General features: G+C 38.9%; 1 protein-coding gene across 1 annotated transcript in view; it reads right to left on the reverse strand.

The window, feature by feature from the left end:
* STK33 (serine/threonine kinase 33) overlaps window positions 1-22,843 on the reverse strand; it is a 109,609-nt gene extending 86,766 nt beyond the window's left edge. The window contains exons 1-4 of the mRNA XM_066252800.1: window positions 22,625-22,843; window positions 21,393-21,503; window positions 16,720-16,833; window positions 13,679-13,783 (exon numbers count right to left, since the gene is read on the reverse strand). Of these exons, the coding sequence (XP_066108897.1) occupies window positions 13,679-13,783; window positions 16,720-16,833; window positions 21,393-21,503; window positions 22,625-22,843 (549 nt within the window). The remainder of the gene's footprint in view (window positions 1-13,678; window positions 13,784-16,719; window positions 16,834-21,392; window positions 21,504-22,624) is intronic.
* Between the last annotated feature and the right edge of the window lie 1,473 nt (window positions 22,844-24,316).

Here is a 24,316-nt window from a genome sequence, read left to right on the forward strand (position 1 = left end):
GCCAGTGACCCCTTGCTCAAGCCAGCAACCTTAGGCTTCAAGTCAGCTACCTTTGAGCTCAAGCCAGTGACCATGGGGTCATGTCTAGGATTCCATGCTCAAGCCGGCGACCCCGCACTCAAGCTGGTGAGCCCAGGTTCTAGCCAGATGAGCCTGTGCTCAAGCCAGCGACCTCAGGGCTTTGAACCTGGGTCCTTGGTGATCACGGTCAATGCTCTATTCACTGCACCACCATCTGGTTAAGCGATTTTTTAAAAATTTAATTTATTGCCATAAGGCAGTGGTTCTCAAACTTTTTGAAGTCGGGGCACATTTAAAACCCTACCAATAATTGTAGGCACACTATATACAAATTTCTGAGAAATATGCTATAATAACTAAATCAAATATTAAAGAAAAAATATAAAGTCCAAGCATGCTTTTCTGGTAATTAAATGAAATAAATATGACAAAATTAAATTTATTCTAACATTAAAGAACATTTTTATGTTATATTTTTTGTTATGCTTTTTAGAATTCATAAAAAAGAGGGCTTAAAAATAAAAAAATGACAAAAAAGATTATCTTTTTATATATATAGATACATTCTTAGTAAGATTTAGTAAATTCAGCATGTCCCAGCGTGAACGTGTTAAGTTTTTCATTCTTGTGTTTATGAGAAACATGAGCCTGATGTGTCCTAGTGATTTCTTCAATGTTTGGCATATATTTGGAAGGCAAACTCTTATTTCCTCGTAAACACATTGAAGAATTCCTCTTTTTACTTTTAATTGTGTTGAGTTCAGAAAACCCCCACTATACAGATCATCTTTACTTTACACCAAACAAAGGATAGAAGAAACTTGCCTCCAGTCTTTCCGAGGAACATGAGGGGTAGTGTAAACAATCCAGCACCACAGCTTAACAGCCTTTTGCAACCTAATCAGGCAAGTGAGGTGGGGGGTTGGGCAGACTGTCAGCTTACAGCCAATTCCCCACACCTCGGTCCCCCAAAAATCTAAACTCCAAAAACCCTGTTGGTTTTTTGGTCCCTACGAGGCACATATTTCTCTGGAATACCATAAGGCGCACCTGGAAATCTTCTAGGGCAGACCAGTGAGCCCTGGCACACACTTCGAGAAACAATGCCATAAGGTTTCAAGTGTACAACTCAATAAAACACCATCTGCACACTTCATTGTGTGCCTAGTGCCCCAAGCAAAGTCTCATTCCATCCATGATCTTTCCTCCTTTACCCACCTCCACCTACCCCTTTTCCTCGGCTATCACAACACTATTGTGTATGTCTATGTGTATGAATGCAATTTCTTGTTCAATCAGCAAGCCTGAAAACAGGAAGAGAAAGTTAACACCCTTTCTTTTGCAGTCAAAATTCTAATTCACGCCCCAGTCCAGTGGCTTAGTGGTAAAGCATGAGCCTGGCATGTGGATGTCTTGGGTTTGATTCCTGGTCAGAACACAAAGGAGAAGCACCTGTCTGCTTCTCCCCTCTGTTCTCTTCCTGCAGCCATTGCACAAATGGTTCCAGCAAAGTTGGCCCCAAGCACTGAGCATAGCTCCATGGTCTCGCCTCAGGCACTAAAATAGCTCAGTTGCCAAGCAACAGAGCAGAAGCTCAGACAGGCTGAGCACCACCTGGTAGGATCTTTCCAGGTGGATCTTGGTCAGGGCACATGCAGAAATCTGTCTCTGCCTCCCTGCCTCTCACTTAATAAAAAAAAAAATTCTAATTTACTAAACCTCAAAAGTAACTATTCTGCAGAGTCTAACACAAATAAGCTTTTGAACAAAGCTATATTTTTGCCTACTGATAGCACTGCAGAGATCACTGGTACAAGAAATGGTAAGTGTTCATTTAGAAGAAACAGTTATATTAGCTGTACATATATTATAACTTGGTGTCAATTTTAAATATGTACACTGATAAAGGTTATGCAATAAAAGTTTTTATTTTCTTTAGTTTTTATCTGTATTCAATTTATTAGGGTGATTCTAGTTAACATAATTATATAAGTTTCAGGTGCCCAATTCTTCAACTCATCTTTGTACAATGTATTGTGTGTTCAGCTCCCCAAGTGAAGTCTTTGTCCATCACCATTTATCCCCCCATGCCCTCCTTTACCTCCCCCTTCCTGGCAATCACCACATTGTTGACCATGTCCATGAGGTTTTTTAGTCCCTTTCTGCTAAATACCTCTACCTCCATTGCTTAACACCCTTTCCCAAGAGCTATCATATTAGCCAAGGCGATCCATAGATTCAATACAATTCTTATCAAGATGCCAGTGGTATATTCACAGAACTAGAACAAATATTCCAAAAAAATTATGGAACCACAAAAGACCCTGAAAAGCCATAGCAATCTTGAGAAAGGACAAAATTGGAAGAATCACACTACCTCATATCAAATTATACTATAAGGCCATAGTAACCAAAACAGCCTAGTACTGGCAATAAAATAGACATATAGATCATTAGAACAGAATAGAGAGCCCAGAAATAAACCCGTGCCTATATGATCAATTAATATTTGACAAAGGAGGCAAGCACATACAATTGGGTAAAGACAGTCTATTCAATAAATGGTATTGGGGGAATTGGACAGGTATGTGCAAAATAATGAAACTAGACCATCTTACACTATCACAAGAATAAATTCAAAATAGATTAAAGACTTACTATTACCATAAAACTATAAGAATCCTAGAAGAAAACATAGGCGGTAAAATCCTGGACATTTCTCATAGCAATATTTTTTCTGATATATCTCCTTGGGCAAGGGAACAAGAGAAAAGATAAACAAATGAGACTACATCAAATTACAAATATTCACAGCAAAGGAAACCATCAAGAAAATGAAAAGAGGCCCTGGCCAGTTGGCTCAGCGGTAGAGCATCGGCCTGGCGTGTAAGAGTCCCGGGTTCGATTCCCAGCCAGGGCACATAGGAGAAGCACCCATCTGCTTCTCCATCCCTCCCCCTCTCCTTCCTCTCTGTCTCTCTCTTCCCCTCCTGCAGCCAAGGCTCCATTGGAGCAAAGATGGCCCGGGCGCTAGGAATGGCTCCTTGGCCTCTGCCCCAGGCACTAGAGTGGCTCTGATCGCAGCAGAGTGACGCCCCGGAGGGGCAGAGCATCGCCCCCTGGTGGGCAGAGCATCACCCCCTGGTGAGCATGCCAGGTGGATCCCGGTCGGGTGCATGCAGGAGTCTGTCTGACTGTCTCCCCCAGTTTCCAGCTTCGGAAAAATACCAAAAAAAAAAGAAAAGAAAAAAGAAAATGAAAAGACAACCCAACAAATAGAAGAACATATTTGCTGATGCATCTGATAAGAGATTTATATCTAAAATTTATGAAGTACTTATAAAACTCAACATCAAAAATACAAACAATCCGGGGGATCTGAAGATGGCAGTGGAGTAGGTGGATGCACAGACGCCCAGCTCTCACCACCAAACTGGAATACAGATCAATTTAGGGAAAATCAGCGTGAAAAACCAACTCTGGACTACAAGAACAGCTCTCAAAAACCAAGGAGCAAAGAAGCCACAACAAACCTGGTAGGGAGCGCCTGAATCTCCCCTGCTTACCAGAATGGAGGGGGGGTGTGATAAGGCTGAGAGCCCAGAGGGGATCTCACTCCAGGGAAAAGAGCAGAAAATACTGCTCACAGCCACTTGCCTGGCGACCAGGGAGCAAGGTGTGTTGAAAAGACCAGCTTATCCCAAGTGGAAAGGAGAGAGGGACAGACTGAGAGGGGCTAAGGAATGCAGGAGATGACCTAAAAAAAAGCTGACTCATCCATGATGGAGGTGGCCATAGCTGGGGGAGGGACTGACCCTTCCACAAAACAGTACTGAATTGCTTCTGGATCAGAGATCTCCAGACATCTCTCCAGCTCCAATCAGCGCTACAAGACACAGCTGAAAACAAGAAGTGGGGAGGAGGGGCAGTAATTCAGGTCTCCATGGAGATCTGAGATATACCTCCCCCTACTGAAGCTGAGAAAACACCCTGCCCCAAGTGAGATTAGTTGGTAGAAGAGGCCTTCAGAGTCTCAGGTTACACCCATCACATTCCTGGATACAGTTTCAAGGAAGCCCCCTGCTGAGATCAGTAAACAAGACTATCACCTGTTAAGAAAACAAACAAATCAAGACTTCAAAGCTGCCCAAATCCGAAAGTGGATTACAAACAATAGCTGATACCAACCCAAGAAGACCTAGAAATAACACAATTGAAAACTGGAGGCAGACAACACCAAGCCTAGACTCAACCAACTCTACAAACACACCCAAACACAGACAATGAGAAGATAAAAAAGTGCAATCCAAATGAAACCACATGAGAAACCTTCAGGAGATGAACTGAGTGATATGGAAATAATCAAACTTCCAGATGCGGAGTTTAAAATAATGATTGTAAGGATGCTTAGGGATCTTAGAACAACAATGGATGGTCATTATGAACACCTAAATAAAGAAATAGCAAGTATAAAAAAGAATCAGTCAGAGATGCAAATACAATATCAGAAATAAAGACCACAATGGAAGGAATTAAAAACAGGATAGATAGAGCTGAGGATCGAATCAGCGAGATGGAGGGCAACTGGAATGAAGGCATGAAAGCAGAGAAGAAAAAAGAAAAGACACTCAAAAGACTGAGGAAACTCTTAGAGAACTTTGTGACAACATGAAGAGAAATAACATCCACATCATAAGAGTTCCTGAAGAAGAAGAAAAAGAACAAGGGATAGAGACTTTGTTCAATCATATCATAGCTGAAAACTTCCCTAAATTAATGCAGGAGAAACTCTCACAAGTTCAAGAAGCACAGAGGACTCCATTAAAGAGAAACCCAAAGAAACCTACACCAAGACACATCATAATTAAAATATCAAAGCTAAGCGATAAAGAGAAAATATTAAAAGCTGCAAGAGAAAAAAAAGTTATCACCTACAAAGGAGCCCCCATAAGGATGACATCGGCTTCTCAACAGAAACACTTGAGGCCAGAAAGGAATGGCAAGAAATATTCAAAGTAATGCAGAACAAGAACCTACAACCAAGACTACTTTATCCAGCAAGGCTATTGTTTAAAATCGAAGGAGAAATAAAAAGCTTTCCAGACAAAAAACAACTCAAGGAATTCATTACAACTAAACCAATGCTGCAGGAAATGTTAAGGGGCCAGTTTTAAACAGACAAAAGTGGGAAAAGAATATAGCAAAAAAGGAATACAGCTTTAAAGAATAAAATGGCAATAAACAACTACATATCTTTATTATATGCAGCTTAAGTGTCTGTTTGTCGCTGATAGCTTATTGGTTGCTTGCGTAACTGTACTAGCCAATGGGGTGAAGTTGCCATGGCTGAATGCAAATTGAGCGGGTCAGGGGGAAGGTGAACATTTGTTTGCATTGGCAATCATCTGTTTTACATAAAAACTATGTCTTAACGTAATTTCTTTTAAGAATGCCTCCTAGAAAATACAGCACTGAAGAGGAGAGAAAAGGAGCTAAAGCTGCACAAAAACGGCTTTCTCGACAAAAAGAAACCACTGAGCAGAGAAAGACAAGGCTTGGAAAGACAATACACAGTCTTTTTGGGTTGCCAATTCCATTAAATGAAACTTCAGTATCTAATATTAAATTAAATACTGACAAAGCAAAGCTTTTAAGAAAAGCAAAGCTCATAATAATTGACGAATGTACCATGGCTTCAAACCATGCTTTGGATACAACTGACAGGTTGTTAAAAGAAATCATGAAAAATGATTATCCATTTGGAGGAAAAGTTTTACTTCTTGGAGATGACTGTAGACAATGTCTATCAGTATTGCCTCATGTTCCACAAGCCGCAATAATACAAAATAGCATAAAATTTGCAAAATCATGGGATTTAGTTAAGAAACTCCCACTGACAATGAACATGAGGTCAAATGACCCCGAATATAGTGAGTGGCTTTTAAAACTTGGAAATGGACCTCTTTCTGATGATAATGGATTGAGTGAAGACGTTGTCGAGATTCCTTTGTCAATGATATGCAAAGATAGTTTAGTGGATAGGGTTTTTGGTAATAAAATCCAGCCTGGAAACATCAGTGAAATTAGTGAAAGGGCAATATTGTGTCCTAAAATTTCTGATGTAGACAAACTAAATGATGATGTCTTAAATATCATAGAAGGGAACGACACAACATATTTAAGTGTGGATTCCATTGTAGCTGATAATAAAGCGAGTGCCAACAACTTTCCAATGGAATTTTTAAATAGTCTGTTGCCTTCTGGCATGCCACCTCACAAATTGAGGTTAAAGATTGGAGCAATTATTATGCTGTTAAGAAATCTTAACACCAGAAGGGGTCTTTGCAATGGTACAAGACTAGAGGTTCTCCAATTGAAAAATAATGTCATAATAGCTGAGTCTTTGACTGGCTCCTCTAAAAGTGAAATACATGTCATTCCAAGAATTGATTTGGCTCCATCTCAAACAGGGTTGCCGTTTCAATCGAGATGTAGACAATTTCCTGTAAAACTTACCTTTGCTATGACCATCAATAAGTCTCAGGGCCAAACGCTTAAGCATGTTGGCATTTTTTTACCTGAGCCTGCATTTGGACATGGTCAACTTTATGTTCAAGAGTTCATGAAAGAACAGACGTAAAATTAAAAATAATTGATGGTCCTCTGCAAGGCGAGCTTAAAAATGATGGAAAGATCTACACAAGAAATGTTGTGTACAAAGAGATCTTTGACATGTGAATCAACATTTTATTATTTAAATCACCTTTATTAATTGAGCTAGCGGTGGCTCTTAAGAAATGTACCGCCAGTGGTTTCCTTCATTGCATCCTACTTTAAGCAATTAAGCAAGTAGAAGGGGGAAACCTCGTGGGGCAGTAAGCAAAGGGGTGTCATCGCTGCCTGCCCTGGGTAATTCAGTTTGAATTAGCAGACACCTTTGCACAAATCATTTTAATTACAATTTATAATATCGAGAACAGCAGTCATTTCATATACCGCCGGGCTTTCTAGTTAATAATAACCATAAATGTAAATGGATTAAATGATCCAATCAAAAGACATAGGGTAGCTGCGTGGATAAGAAAACAGGACCCGTACATATGCTGTCTACAAGAGACACACCTCAAAACAAAAGATACACATAGATTGAAGGTAAAAGGATGGAAAAAAAAACATTTCATGCAAATGGAAATGAAAAAAAAGCTGGGGTAGCAACACTTATATCAGACAAATTGGACTTTAAAACAAAGGATATAGTGCCCTGGCCGGTTGGCTCAGCAGTAGAGCGTCGGCCTAGCGTGCGGAGGACCCGGGTTCGATTCCCAGCCGGGGCACACAGGAGAAGCGCCCATTTGCTTCTCCACCCCTCCGCCGCGCTTTCCTCTCTGTCTCTCTCTTCCCCTCCCGCAGCCAAGGCTCCATTGGAGCAAAGATGGCCCGGGCGCTGGGGATGGCTCTGTGGCCTCTGCCTCAGGCGCTAGAGTGGCTCTGGTCGCAACATGGCGACGCCCAGGATGGGCAGAGCATCGCCTCCTGGTGGGCAGAGCATCGCCCCTGGTGGGCGTGCCGGGTGGATCCCGGTCGGGTGCATGCGGGAGTCTGTCTGACTGTCTCTCCCTGTTTCCAGCTTCAGAAAAATGAAAAAAAAAAAAAAAAAAAAAAAAGGATATAGTAAGAGATAAAGAAGGCCACTACATAATGATAAAGGGAGTAATCCAACAGGAAGATATAACTATTATAAATATCTATGCACCTAATATAGGAGCACCTAAATATATAAAGCAGACTTTGATGAATTTAAACGGTGAGATCAACAGCAATATTATAATAGTAGGGAATTTCAATATCCCACTAACATCACTAGATAGATCCTCAAGAAAGAAAATTAACAAAGAAACAGCAAACTTATTGGACACACTAGATGAACTCGATTTAATAGATATCTTCAGAACCTTTCACCCTAAAGCAGCAGAATATACATTCTTTTCAAGTGCTCATGGTACATTCTCTAGGATAGACCACATGTTAGGGCACAAAAGTGCTCTCAACAAATTTAAGAAGATTGAAATCATATCAAGCACTTTCTCCAATCACAACGGTATGAAACTAGAAATGAACCACAACAGAAAAACTCAAAAATTCTCAATCACATGAAAACTAAATAGCAGGTTGTTAAATAACGAATGGATTAAAAATGAGATCAAATAAGAAATAAAAAAATTCCTAGAAACGAATGACAATGAGCATACAACAACTCAAAATTTATGGGACACAGCAAAAGCAGTACTGAGAAGGGAAGTTTATAGCACTACAGGCACACTTTAAGAAGCTAGAAAAAGCTCAAATAAACAACTTAACCCTGCATCTAAAAGAACTAGAAAAAGAAGAGCAAGTAAAGCCCAAATGTAGTAGAAGAAAGGAAATAATAAAGATCAGAGCAGAAATAAATGACATAGAGGCTAAAGAAACAATAAAGAGGATCAATGAAACTAGGAGCTGGTTCTTTGAAAAGGTAAACAAGATTGATGAACCTTTAACTAGACTCACCAAGAAAAAGAGAGAGAGGACTCAAATAAAGAAAATTAGAAATGAGAGTGGAGAAATAACAACTGACATAACAGAAATACAAAATATTGTAAGAAAATACTATGAAGAACTGTATGCCAAAAAACTAGACAACCTAGATGAAATGGACAAATTCCTTGAAACATACAATCTTCCAAAAACCAATCTGGAAGAATCAGAAAACCTAAACAGACCGATTACACCAAATGAGATTGAAACAGGTATCAAAAAATTCCTAACAAAGAAAAGTCCAGGGCCTGATGGCTTCACAACTGAATTCTACCAAATATTCAAAGAAGAACTAACTCCTATCCTTTTCAAACTATTTCAAAAAATTCAAGAGGAAGGAAGACTTCCAAGCTCCTTTTATGAGGCGAGCATAATTCTGATTCCAAAACCAGGCAAAGACAACACAAAGAAAGAAAATTATAGGCCAATATCTCTGATGAATATAGATGCTAAAATCCTCAACAAAATATTAGCAAACCGGATCCAACAATATATGGAAAAAATCATACACCATGATCAAGTGGGATTTATTCTGGGGAGGCAAAGCTGGTATAATATTCATAAATCAATCAATGTGATTCATCACATAAACAAAAAGAAGGAGAAAAACCATATGATAATTTCAATAGATGCAGAAAAAGCATTTGATAAAATCCAGCACCCATTCATGATCAAAACTCTCAGCAAAGTGGGAATACAGGGAACATACCTCAACATGATAAAAGCCATCTATGATAAACCCACAGCTAACATCATACTCAATGGGCAAAAATTAAAAGCAATCCCCTTAAGATCAGGAACAAGTTCTAGCCACAGTACTCAGACAAGAAGAAATAAAAGGCATTCAAGTTGGAAAAGAAGAAGTAAAACTATCATTATTTGCAGATGATATAATATTGTATATAAAAAACCCTAAAGTCTCAGTCAAAAAACTACTGGACCTGATAAATGAATTCAGCAAAGTGGCAGGAATAAAAATTAATACTCAGAAATCAGAGGCATTTTTATATGCCAACAGTGAACAGTCAGAAAGAGAAATTAAGGAAACAATCCCCTTCACTGTTACAACCAAAAAAATAAAGTACCTAGGAGTAAACTTAACCAAGGAGACTAAAGACTTGTACTTGGAAAATTACAAAGAATTGATAAAAGAAATCAAGGAAGATACAAGCAAGTGGAAGCATATACCGTGCTCATGGTTAGGAAGAATAAACATCATTAAAATGTCTATACTACCCAAAGCAATCTATAAGTTCAATGCAATACCAATTAAAATACCAATGACATACTTTAAAAATATAGATCACATATTCCAAAAATTTATATGGAACCGAAAGAGAACACGAATAGCCTCAGCAATCTAAAAAAGAAGAATGAAGTGAAAGGTATTACACTTCCTGATATCAAGTTATACTACAAGGCCATTGTACTCAAAACAGCCTGGTACGGGCATAAGAACAGGCATATAGATCAATGGAACAGAACTGAGAACCCAGAAATAAACCCACATGTTTATGGACAACTGATATTTGACAAGGGAGGTAAGAGCATACATTGGAGTAAAGACAGCCTCTTTAACAAATGGTGTTGGGAAAATTGGACAGCTACCTGCAAAAAAATGAAACTAGATCACCAGCTTACACCACTCACAAAAATAAACTCAAAATGGATAAAAGACTTAAATGTAGGCCGTAAAACCCTAAGCATCTTAGAAGAAAACATAGGCAGTAAGCTCTCCGACATCTCTCAGAGCAATATATTTGCTGATTTATCTCCACGGGGAAGTGAAATAAAAGACAGGATAAACAAATGGGACTATATCAAACTAAAAAGCTTTTGCACAGCTAAAGACAATAAAAACAGAATAGGCCCTGGCCAGTTGGCTCAGCGGTAGAGCGTCGGCCTGGCGTGCAGGGGACCTGGGTTCAATTCCCAGCCAGGGTACATAGGAGAAGCGCCCATTTGCTTCTCACCCCCCCCCTCCTTCCTCTCTGTCTCTCTCTTCCCCTCCCGCAGCCGAGGCTCCATTGGAGCAAAGATGGCCCGGGCGCTGGGGATGGCTCCTTGGCCTCCGCCCCAGGCGCTAGAGTGGCTCTGGTCACGGCAGAGCGACGCCCTGAAGGGGCAGAGCATCGCCCCCTGGTGGGCAGAGCATAGCCCCTGGTGGACGTGCCGGGTGGATCCCGGTCGGGCGCATGCGGGAGTCTGACTGTCTCTCCCCGTTTCCAGCTTCAGAAAAATACAAAAAAAAAAAAAAAAAAGAACAGAATAAAAAGACAAACTACACAATGGAAGAACATATTTGACAATACGTCTGATAAGGGGTTAATAAACAAAATTTATAAAGAACATGTAAAACTCAATACCAGGAAGACAAACAATCCAATCCAAAAATGGGAAAAAGAAATTAATAGACACTTCTTCAAAGAGGACATACAGATGGCCAATAGGCATATGAAAAAATGCCCAACATCACTAATCATTAGAGAAATGCAAATTAAAACCACAATGAGATATCACCTCACACCAGCCAGAATGACGTTCATCAATAAAACAACACAGAATAAGTGCTGGCGAGGATGTGGAGAAAAGGGAACCCTCCTGCACTGCTGGTGGGAATGCAGACTGGTGCAGCCACTGTGGAAAACAGTATGGAGATTTCTCAAAAAACTGAAAATCGAACTGCCTTTTGACCCAGCTATCCCACTTTTAGGAATATACCCCAAGAACACCATAGAATGGCTCTAAAAGGAGAAATGCACCCCCCATGTTTGGGCAGCATTGTTCACAATAGCGAAGATCTGGAAACAGCCCAAGTGTCCGTCAGAGGACGAGTGGATTAAAAAGCTTTAGTACATATATACTATGGAATACTACTCAGCCATAAGAAATGATGACAACGGATCATTTACAATAACATGGATGGACCTTGATAACATTATACGGAGTGAAATAAGTAAATCAGAAAAAACTAAGAACTATATGAATCCATACATAGATGGGACATAAAAATGAGACACAGAGACATGAACAAGAATGTGATGGCAACGGGGGTGGGGGTGGGGGTAGGGGGAGGGGGGATGGGGCGAGGAAGGAGAGAGGGGGTGGGGGAGGGGAGGAGCACAAAGAAAACCAGATAGAAGGTGACAGAGGACAATTTGACTTTGGGTGATGGGTATGCAACATAATTGAATGACAAGATAACCTGGAGATCTTTTCTTTGAACATATGTACCCTGATTTACTAATATCACCCCATTAAAATTAATAAAGATTTATAAAATAAAAAAAAGTTGTGGTACATTTATACTATGGAATACTACACAACCATAAAAAAGAAGGAAATCTTAGCTTTTGCAATAGCATTGACGAACCTGAAGATCATTATGCTAAGTGAAATAAGCCAGTCAGAGAAAGACAAGTACCATATGATTTCATTTATATATGGAATCTGATGAACAAAATGAACTAACAAGCAAAATAGAGACAGACTCATACACAGAGAGCAGGCTGACAGCTATTAGTGAGAGGGTTGGGTGAGGGGGGTGGAAGTATTGAGCAAAAAAAAGACAAAAGAAAAAGGAAAAAATCCTCATAGAGGCAGACAACAATGTCTTGATTGCTGGGGATGGGGGTGTTGGCGTGCTAGATGAGGTTATAGGGGGGATAAATAGAGATGAAGACTTGGTGAGGAACACACAGTACAGTATGCAGAGACATGTTGTGGAGTTGGGCACCTGAAACCTGTATAATTATGTTAACCAGTGTCACCCCAATAAATTCAACTGAAAAAGAAAAAGGCTGAGAGTAGAGAAGACTTTCAGCATCACTGCCTTATACTGCTCCCACAAAGGATAACTGCGGTCTTTAATAGTTATTAAGCCCTTCTAATAAAGCAAGCATACTGCATAACCCAATATGACGACTACTGCTTTAGAGACTGACAAGGGAAACAAAGAAAATAGCTAACATTTAATGAGACAGATATTTTATATGCATTTTTCCATTTAATTATTCAACAAACTGAATGAGGTTGATAGTATTATAAAATCCATTTTACAGATGAGGAGACTGAAGTATAGAGAGTTTGAGTAGCTTGTCATGGCCTCATACACAGGCAATATGACCCCAAAGTCTACATGCCTAATCACTAAATTATTTTGCCTCCAAGCAGAGAAACACCCAATCGCACAGGCACTAAACCATCTGGAAGCAATGGTAAATCCCCAGGCTTTAAAACAACTCAAAATGAAAATACCAGCTTTGGCCCTGGCTGGTGACTCAGTGGATAGAGTTGGCCCCACATATGGATGTCACGGGTTTGATTCTTGGTCAGAGCACACGGAAGAAGTAACCATCTGCTTCTCCCCCTTACCCCTTCTTTCCCCCTTCCTCTCCCACAGCCAGTGGCTCAATTGGTTTGAGCATGGCCCCAGGTGCTAAGGATAGCTCCACTGGAGCACATCAGCCTCAGGTGCTAAAAATAGTTCTGTACTCAAGCACCAGCCCCAGATGGGGGTTGCCAGGTGTATCTGTCTCTCTATCTCCCCTCCTCTCACCTAAAAAGAAAAAGAAAAGAAAGAAAATTACATGCATTCAAAGAGAAGAATGATAACACCTAGGGAAGAAGGAAGACTAAACATGTTGGTAAAACACAGACAGCAACCTATCATCTTTACATAGTGCCAAATGTACCAGGCTAACTTTATTATAAGCTTACCTTGCAAAATTATGACACTCTTCCAAGAGAGTATAATGGAGAAACCAAGGGCCAAGGTGAAAGTAAAGCCATCTCTAAGGAAAGTCTAATCACTGTTTGGTTGTGTATAAAGTTGTTTGCATTTTCAACATTTGTTTTCAACATACCACCCCAAAATATCACTAAAGCTATCAATCTAATCATCAGACACTTAATCATACAGCCAATAATAAAAGTCCTCCAGAATGCCTTCATCAATCTTCAGTGACAAACTCATGCCAAGGACATGAGCAACTGTGGCCCCACAAGGATTACTTCAGAAGGGAATGATGTTCATTTTGTAATAACAACAACTTTTGAAATGCAGCACCTGCTACAGCATTACCGTGGGCGTCTCAAACACTTGCTCCAGATGTATGATGTGTTCGTGTTTCACAATTTTCAGGATGTTCACCTCCCGTTCAAGTAACTTCACAGCCGAGCTTCCAGCCTTAAATAAAGAGGAAACATGTATTTCACATATGAATGTCACTACTACATACCTCAAGATAAAAGTTATTTTTATATTTTTCTTACATTTTCTTTTGTTTTTTCTTTTCTTCTTTTTTCCTTTTCCAAGTGAAAGGAGGGGAGATAGAGAGACAGATTCCCATATGCACACTGACCAGGATCCATCCAGCAACCCCCTTCTTGGGCCAGTGCTCTGCCTATCTGGGGCCATGCTCCCAAGCAAGCTATTAGCACCTGAGGTGGAGGCTCCATGGAGCCATCCTCAGCACCCAGGGTGATGCACTGGAACCAATAGAGGCATGGCTGCAGGAGGGGGGAGAGAGAGAGAGAGAGAGAGAGAGAGAGAAGGAGAAGGGAAAAGGATGGAGAAGCAGATGGTTGCTTCTCCTGTGTGCCAGGAATCGAACCCGGGACATCCACACACCAGGCCGACACTCTACTACAGAGCAACCAGCCAGGGCCACATTTTCTTGAGAAGTTTCTTTTTCAAAAGATAACATGCAACTCATTTCCATAATAAAATTAAATTATGTCCCTTCTTTCCTTTCTCCAATTTTATATATAATTTGTCTTCAAACCATACCTGTTTCTTGCGCTGTTTTTATAAATTAGCTATGATATGGGTTCTGTCTCCTTACAAAAATTATTCCAATTTTTAATATGCTTTTGGGTATTTCCTTCAGAATCATGTTGATCCTTTGATGTTTGCATAATAAAAACAAAATCTGCTTCCTAAGGACATCAATTGGAGAAGATAAAAACAAGATGTTTTTCTATTTTGTTGTGCTTTTGCTTTGATTATATTTATATACATCAAAAGAAACAATAGGAAGTGAGAGTCTCCACTTAGTCCTGTCTTATATCACTTTCTGGTGCCCAGGCCTCAAAAATTAACTGTGAAAGAAAAATCAAGATTTTGCCTTCTGACCAACCTAACTCCAACTTAATATCCTTATATGTAACCCTTAACCAGACCTGACAGCAAAAGGTAAGGGCAGCAACACCCCAGGGAGCACAGGGCCTCCGATCAGGGTGTAAGTCCTTGATTTTCTACAATATCACCTAAGAAATTTTAGAAGAACTTTTTCCTCCCTCACTACCACTGCCCAATCATCACCCCTATTGAATCTAAATTACCATCTTTATTTGCAAATAAGCACTGTCCTCATGAACATGAAACATCTCTGAAAGGGATCAACAAAGGTTTTATACCTTCTTCCTTCCCTCACACCCTCCTACACTTCCATGCTTAGGACAGTACATAGTAGTTCTTAAGAGACTAAAAGGAATTGATCTCATAAGGCCATCTTTATCTAAGTTAAATTTTTACCTAAGGTTATCCCTGCTTCCAATTACTTTTACCCTTTAACCATTACCATGTCAGGAGTGAGTAGGAAACTGCCTGCCCACTATGTCTCATCCATGTAGGACAAAAGTCACATGTTAGGTTATCCTAAGAAGGTTAAGAAGGTTGGTGACTGTGAGGAGTGGATTTCTGTCTAGACAAGATATGGAAAGTTACCACAATTTCTCCTAAAATCTACATCAGTTCTGTTCCTACCTCCCTCCTCAAACAGCTTGACCTGAATATATAATGCAGTAATATATTGTCCACTTCATATGTTATGTTTTTTGTTACTATTTTAGTGTCTTGTAACTCTCAGCATCAATATGTGTGTATAAGATAATGAATTCCTGCCTGACCAGTTGTGGCATAGTGGATAGAGTATCGACCTGGGATGCAGAGGACCCATGTTCAAAACCCCGAGGTCACAGGTTTGAGCATGGGCTCAACAGCTTGAGCACAGGGTTGATGGCTTGAGCAAGGGGTCCCTGGCTTGGCTGGAGCCCCCCAGTCAAGGTATGAAAAGCAATCAATGAACAGTGAAAGTGATGTAACTATGAGTTGATGCTTCTCATCTCTCTCCCTTCCTCTCTTGTGTGCATGTGCAAAAAAATAAAAGAAAGAAAAAGAAAAGATTATGAATTCCTAAAATTGCAAGTGCAAACAGGTATCCTGGCTCTATAACCCTAAACTTAAACCTTAACCCTACCTGACGCTCAAGGGGCAAGGGAAATAATACCCCATGTAGCATTGGGTTCTAAAATCCTGAAAATTTCTGGAAAAGCTCTGGATCTCCCTTTACTGAGATTTAATGTTACTTTATTAATCTTTAAAGACATTAAATAATTTACTATCATTTGTTTTAAAGAATATATTAAAAAACTACTATCTCATTTTGTAATTGTAATATTTATCATCACAAGTTAAGGAAAAAGGTAATATTTTCTGCAGTCACAGAAATTCTTTAAAAATTGATGAACTGCTCATGTGTAAAACCTGAGGACTTAGATTCTTTAAAGAGAAGCCCAGTTATTCTCTGGCTCCAGAGAAACCCAGTGAGGAATACAGTGGATACAAGTAAATAATACAGTAGGCAGCTGGGAAAAAGTGTTTCAAACTAAAAGAGTAGGTAGGATGAATAAACAGAATAAACTAACAATGAAGAAACAGGAGTCAAAAGAAAGAAGAGAGCAGGAGAAAAGCAGAGCAGAACCACATCGGGAGGGTCCCAGGACTCCTTGCTGGCTGAGACATCTCTAGCCAACAGCACTGCATTTATACATACTGATAATCAGGCCTTACCCTCAACTCACTCTGGTAAACTCCCTGTGTTTGGTTATATTGGTTATGTTAGCTATTCTTTCCTTTAGTTTTTCCAGACACACTTGATGACCTGAGTTTAAGAACTGGTCCCTTCTCAGAAAGCTAGAGAAATGCCCACAGACCCCAGGGAACAGCCCAGACCACGGCCACCGAGGTCAGAGGCAGGTGTGTAAATGTTAAAACCAGTACTGTCCACCCCACCCTGTACTGCACTGTCCTCAGTATGATGCTGCTGCTATAAGTCTTACCTTTTCTTTGTTCACTTTTTTAATGGCCCACTTAGTTTCTGTTTCCTTGTGTGTAGCTTCAAAGACCATTCCAAAGCTCCCTTTTCCCAGTGTTCTTCCAAATACATAGATTTCCTGGATAAAAAATAAGAATGCCTTTATCTCTCTCTGCTCTTCTTTGGGTATTAAAAATGAACACGTAATACTGACAAGTATGCACTCAAGGGATTAGAGTTTCTGCTCCAGGGCGAAAGACACCACATATTTGCTTCAATATTAATAAACGCATCTTAAGTAAACAAAGGTTAGCTTTGATGAATTTCAGTAAATGTCCTTTGGAGGAAAACCATAAAAATTCTAATAGGGAAATGTGGAAAACCTCAAAAGTATAAAAATGAATCTGTTACAAACTATAATATTTATAAAAGACCTTCATAAAAAAATAAGGAATGGAACATTAATACATATATACATATGTATATATGTGTATAAAATACATTCACACACCTCCCCCAAAATCCCAAAACTCTGAGAGCTATACTATAAAATTAACACATATTAACCATGGAACAACTGCTTTCTTGTTTACCAAGTAACACTTCATCTTCATTATTTCTATTAGAAATCACTTCTGTTGTTTCATTCCTTTTGTTTTAGAAAAAGCAGTATGTGATAGAAATTTTAACATAAATCAGCACTGAGAAAAAAACATTGGTAGTAACACTATCCAGACCAAGAATCCCCCTCGCCCCGCCTCACCTACCATTTAACTTCTGCTGACACATAGAATGCACTGGTCTTGACAATGCCCCGCACTGTGGTTCACACTGTAAAATCACAAACAGGTCACTCGTTCACACTTTCATTTCCTGTGAATTTGGTTGGGAGGAGTTAGTCCAAACCAACTTGAGGGCAAAAACAAGAACTTCTGGATCTTGAGAGAGTTTCTGAATGTGCGAGAACAGCTAAGGTAATACCACTAGGAGACACCTCTGTTGGGTCAGCCAGCCAGTCTTCCCTAGAATTGCTGCTCCCAACTCTGTGATTACTTTCACCTTCACCAGGTGACAGGTAAATTAGTTGCTAGTCTTCGTATTTTCCACAGCTTACTTTCTTTTTTTCCTTTAGTAAAAAAAGATTCAATGCCCTACTAATTATCTCCCTCTTTCATGCAGGGCTTCACTGCCTAACTGGGTGCTATGGTGATTGTTCCTTTCTTTGGACTTTTCTTGGTCTGTATGCATCTGTCCTCAAACACTATTATTACTCTCTTGCTTGCATTTTCACTCTCCACCTCAAGATGGTCTAGAAGCTCCTTAAAAAGCTGGTTTTTTTGTATCCTTTAAAAAACATACCCTGAAACCTTGTAGGCAAAATATTCGTGTTTAGTGCATGGCGGGAAGGGATAAAGAAGGAAGGAGGGAAGGGAAGAAGTAAAAAAGGGAGGGAGGGAAGAAAGGAGAGAGAGAGGATAGAGGGGTGGGGTGGGGGAGGACAGGAGAGGAGAGAAAGGAAAGAGAGAAAAAGAAAGGGAAAGGGAAAGAGAAAGATAGGGAGGGAGAGAAGGGGAGAGAGAGAAAGGCAGAGAGAAGAGGGGAGGGTGGGTGGAGAAGAAAGAAAAGAAAGAAGGATATACTTAGTTTTGACATATTAGACTTTCTTTAGATATTTCCTTGTGATGTACACTCTGGGGGCTACCAAATTAAATAAAACGTAATTCCGCTTTTCTCAGAATTTGTAATCTACTCAAGAGACAAAATTATTCTTAATCCATAAAGTCTTAAGTTAAAATAAAAATACAAAACTACACTGGGGCCAGAAAGGAAGGCTAAAACATTGGGAGAATAAAGGAAAACATTATGAGAGAAGTGGCTTTGGAGACTGGCATGTGAGGGAACCAAGTCAAAAAAAATAATTGAGATTTTTTTTTCCCCAATAATACAAGCAAGGCAAGGAAGCATTCCAAATGGAGAGCAGTGAAAATGTGGACTCAAATAGTGAATTGCTAAATGAATGAATCAATCAATAAAATCAGTCAGCAAGCCAGCCAGTCAGAATCCTTCCATATATACACATTTGAGAGGAACAGTAGACTGGGTTTGTGGAGCTGTGCCTGAGAGAAGGAGTCCAGATCTATGTCTCGACTATTCTAAGTGGAGACTCCTGGACTCACACCGGGCACATCCCACCCCCAATGCTGCTTTCAGATGAAGTTTAATTACTTTGGCTCCTCTCCCTCCACCCCTACCACTTAATAGCAAGAATCAAAGTCAGAAAACTAAGATGATTAAAATAAGACAAAATATCTTACTTTTGTTATATGTATATGCCATTCTTGACTATATATTATGTAAAATGAGTTAAATCTGGATTTGAATGGTCATTTACCCTTCCCCCCTACACACAGAACAAAATAATCTCAACTTCATAACCATTTTTCCAATTTTTCTTGGTCTTTAAAAACTAAACTCATTTTCTTTCTAAACATATAGAACGTGGACACAGAATTTTAATATTGTTTAAACAGGACTTTTTAAGAGAGGAATTTCCCACCTACATTTTTATAAACTAATTTCTTTAACTATCTACTTTGACATCATTACATAGTGGTAAAAATAAGAAGAAAATGACTTTTTGTTTGTACTAATTTTAAGAGGATGCTAATAAAATAGTAATATAGATCTACTCTTATTGACACAGAATAAGTCCATGATATAGTGTGGAGTGTGAAAGCACACATTATATGATCCCATTATGAAAATGTTGAAAATGTGTGTTTGTGGGGGTGCTTACATTAATGTCTGGATTTTAGACATTGAGTAGCTATCACTGGGTAGTACAGTGTTAGATTATTGTAACTTCCTTTTTTATACTCTACTGAAATGTTTAATATCTTTTTTTTTTTCCTTTTCTGAAGCTGGAAACGGGGAGAGACAGTCAGACAGACTCCCGCATGCGCCCGACCGGGATCCACCCGGCACGCCCACCAGGGGCGACGCTCTATCCACCAGGGGGCGATGCTCTGCCCCTCCAGGGCATCGCTCTGCCGCAACCAGAGCCACTCTAGCGCCTGGGGCAGAGGCCAAGGAGCCATCCCCAGCGCCCGGGCCATCTTTGCTCCAATGGAGCCTTGGCTGCGGGAGGGGAAGAGAGATACAGAGAGGAAGGAGGGGGGAGAGGGGGGTGGAGAAGCAAATGGGCGCTTCTCCTGTGTGCCCTGGCCGGGAATCAAACCCGGTCCCCCGCACGCCAGGCCAACGCTCTACCGCTGAGCCAACCGGCCAGGGCCCCTGAAATGTTTAATATCTTTAAAATGAATTGGTGCATTAAATGAAGGAAGAAATTTTTCAATTATATCAGTTAGGGTTATTTCTTAAAAATATGTACATACTTGGAATATTTCATAATTTAAAACAGGAAATAGCTGAAAAAGAAAAATGGGATGACTTCTATATATATTTTTAAATGAAGTAAAGGTGATAAATGTTAAAACTGTTTATATCTGCCTCATAGTTTTTATTTTCTTCACTTTTATATCTATATTTTCTTAAATTTTTCACAATGAATGCATTTTGATTTTATAAAAGCTCTTAAGACTAAGTACAAAACTCAGTAAATTTGTAGATTTAAAAATATATATAGGCCTTTTATTTAGAAGGGAAGATGTAAACTTTTCTTTCTTTTTTTATTTTTATTAAGAAACAGGCGAGGAGGCAGAGACAGACTCCTGTAAGCACCTGGACCCTGGGATCTACCAGGCAAGCCACTACCAAGTGATGCTTTGCCCTGCTGGGCCACAGCTCTGTTCCTTGGCAACTGAGCTATTTTAGCATCTGAGGTAGACACCATGGAGCCATCTTCAGAACCCGGGGCCAACCTTGCTTGAACCATTCAAGCCATGGCTGCAGGAGGGGAAGAGGAAGAGAGAGAGAGAGGGAGAGAGAGAGAGAGAGAGAGGGGAGGGGAGAAGCAGATGATTGCTTCTCCTGTGTGCTCTGACCAGGAATCAAACCCAGGATTTCCACATGCTGAGCCACCACTCTACTGCTGAGCCAACCAGCCAGGGCCAGATTTAAACTTTTTAAGTCAGAATTTCTCAGTAAGTTTTTCTGGTCACTTCAAGTATATTGCCAAATATCACTTTAAACAAATTTTTAAAGTTAACATTAATACAACTTTCTTCTTGTAGTTGTTCTTGTTGAACTTCCTTTAAACTAATGTTTAAAGAACATATTTCATTTCTAAAATGGTACTAATATTGCATTCACATTTGTAGGTTATCATTAGAATCCTAGGAAGACTAACATTTCTATTCATCCAATCAGAGGGTACAAAAATGGCCTCAAAGAAGTGAACAGCTAAACCATCTCAACTTGTCTGGTCTCTCTCTGAATTTTAGAGAGGTCTACACAAGCAAAAACTCCACTCAGCAAGAGGCAAGACCTGAACAACAGAATGGTCTTATTTTATTTCATAAAAATGCCCTCCATTTTGATTAAAGTCCATTTGGTCTTCCATGAACAGAAAAAAAAAAATTTCTGTAATAAAGATTTTGACATACTGAAAAATGGGAAATTTCTCCTTCTCTTTCCTTCCTTTCCTTAGAGACTTATTTTTAAATCATTTTTGCCATTAATCATTAACACAGAAGGAACCCGGAAGTTCCTGGTAGCTCCACTTAGCTTTCTAAATACCTGAATATCAGCTCCATCGTCCATCCTTATGTGAGGAACTTTTCCTTCTGTAAAGATGCGACCCCATTGTTGTTGAGATGCCTTTCTCTCTACATTTGAGGGCTTTAAGAGCTTGACCAAAAAGGAATTTAAAAAAAAGTAATATTAAGATATAACACATTTATTGACAAAGAAAGAACCCTAATTTAGATAATATGACAAATCTTTCTTTAATGTGTGCCATGATATATATTGCATATAAGATAACTAACTCACTGCCTTTTTCAAATCCTAAGCCCTATATGATTTAGTGGCTCATTAGACTGAAAGAGACTTTAAGAAGTCACTCAATCTAATCTCCTAAATCCAGGCAAATCTACATTATAACCTGCATAGCAGATAAATCAGAACTTACTCGATGGTTCTTTAAAATCATGAGAAGGCAACTTCACAGCTTTCTCAACATTCTTGTTTCAAAACATAGCAATCATCTCAAATAGGTTATGCATAAAATATTACTGGCCAGACATTCGCAAAATATGCTTTGAATGAAAACACAGTAACAGCTTACTCAGTAATTCAGAGGTGCTTGTATAGCAATAACTATACTGTAATACAAATCAGGAAAAAAAAAAACAGTTTAGGGTAAAAATTTGAAAAAGATACAACTTTGGAGGCTGAGAACCTAACTTTTCTTAAACTTACTGCTCTGTCTCCAAAGCTGTGTTTGTATCAGGTAAAATCTTCCATTCTGCCTCTTCTCTAAAAAAGGTGAATACTCCTGAACTAGTTCAACTGGGTAGTCATAGATTGTAATAACTGTTTTTCTAGAGTATATCTGATAGTCCATCCAAATAATAAGGAATTGTCTATAGTAATAACCACCCTATATATAACCACAACCATAAATCTCATTCTGCATTGAAAAAAAAAGTGCCCCCAAATTCAGACTTACTTCAACTTAATTTGAATTTAATTAAACCAATGTATTTCTGTATAAATTTAAAAAAGAAGCTGGAACAACATTCTGAATTAGTCACAATCCTAGGAAATAATTAATTTGGGCAGTGTTGAAAATATCATAAAAGAAAATACTGATCAACTTTGCTCACCTCTTATGTAAGAAAGAAATGTTCCTTTAATAGTTAAGAAGACAATGAATTAGCTCACGAAGGCCCATGTACATGAACAAACTAGGGATGGGATTAGAGAATGGGATTTCAACTTGTGTTGAGAAGTAGGTTGATATTTACCATATCTTTTGCAGAGGTATTATCTTTAGTAATTTGTTCTTTTTTTCTCTCCAGTGAAATTGAATCGTCCGAAGGAACATGGCTTGATGTCTGTGACATTTCTACCACGGATATTGGAGAAGGCCTTGTTTTACAGGAATATACACAAAGTATATTTTTCTGAGTAGGTAAAGAGTTGGGAGACTCTGTGGGGTTTTTTCCAAAGCCACTATCAGCCATTTTCTTAACTCTGCCAGAAAAGCAACTTGAAAGAAAGATGTTTGTACTGTTTGAGGAAAAGAACCAGACCAAAAAGGATAAGGTAAACTGATGGCAAAATCTGTAACTTCCAACTGGTGAGGTCCTTATGTTAATGATGCACTAGACTTATATTCACACATGAAAGCTGCAAAGAGAAAAGAATTACCATTTAGAAAATTCTTTCTTATCCTATCACCCTCATAAAATGAGAGAAAAACTAGCAACTAACACCAAAAGCATCGTGCCTATACATGAAAAAGTGGTATTTACAACACAATTAGGACATATTTCTAAAACAAAACAAAACAACCCAATGGATTCATATCCTTCCAAACAGAATTCTTGAACTCCAGAAATTTTACTTAACAATCAAAGGAATCACCTTCTTTCATTGAGAACCATGAGACTGCTGAAAAGCACCATCTAAGGAAGTCAATTTTTAAAATATATATCAGAGCATTTTGCATAGATCCTTGAAAAGTTCTGTGAAACACATATATATATTTTTTGAAATGTTTTTATATAGAATGTTTGTGTGTATGTATTCATGCATGTGTACTTGGTCACATTATAAAATGTATTTCTTTTTCTTTTTTTTTTGATATGCTGTGACTGATGTTTTTTTTTTAGTTTTGTTTTTTTTTAATATAATTTTATTTTTTTAATGGGGTGACATCAATAAATCAGGATACATATATTCAAAGATAACAAGTCCAGGTTATCTTGTCGTTCAATTATGTTGCATACCCACCACCCAAAGTCAGATTGTCCTCTGTCACCTTCTATCTTGTTCTCTTTGTGCCCCTCCCCCTCCCCCTTTCCCTCTCCCATTCCCCCCTCCCCCCCATAACCACCACACTCTTATCAATGTCTCTTAGTTTCACTAAAATGTATTTCTTAATGCACCTTTGGTTTAAAAAGAGGCTTAAAATACTGGTATGAAACATACATTACTGTGATTTCAAAATTTAAACCTTGGTCTACTAATTTTTAGAGAAAATTTATATGATACACAACACAAAGTAGTTGATACTTTGATTTTATAAAACAACTTAATTCTAAAAGTTCATGGGCAATCTTAGAAGTGTCCTCATTTTTATACTCAAACAGCAAAAATAGGAAATAATGGGTACTGTTGTTCTCTGAGCATAAAGGAGGTGTGCCCAGCAGTCTTCCCAACTAGCGTTTTTGGCAGTTATACAGTGGTAAGTTAAAAAAATGTCAGTTTAGGAAGAAGGGAGAAATGTTTTCTGTGGTACATATAAGAGAATACCTAGAGAAACTTCCAGAAGTAACTGAGAGTACATTATTATGGTCTTGTACCATACTGCTTCAGATATAATTTAAAAGTCTACAGGGTGGGGCAAAAATAGGTTTATAGTAGTGAGTACACGAAACAGTTTATTTTTGTATTATTATTTATTGATTATTGTATTATTTTCCATATGAACA

Source organism: Saccopteryx bilineata, chromosome 1 (assembly GCF_036850765.1).
Source record: "Saccopteryx bilineata isolate mSacBil1 chromosome 1, mSacBil1_pri_phased_curated, whole genome shotgun sequence".
NCBI classification, from domain to species: domain Eukaryota; kingdom Metazoa; phylum Chordata; class Mammalia; order Chiroptera; family Emballonuridae; genus Saccopteryx; species Saccopteryx bilineata.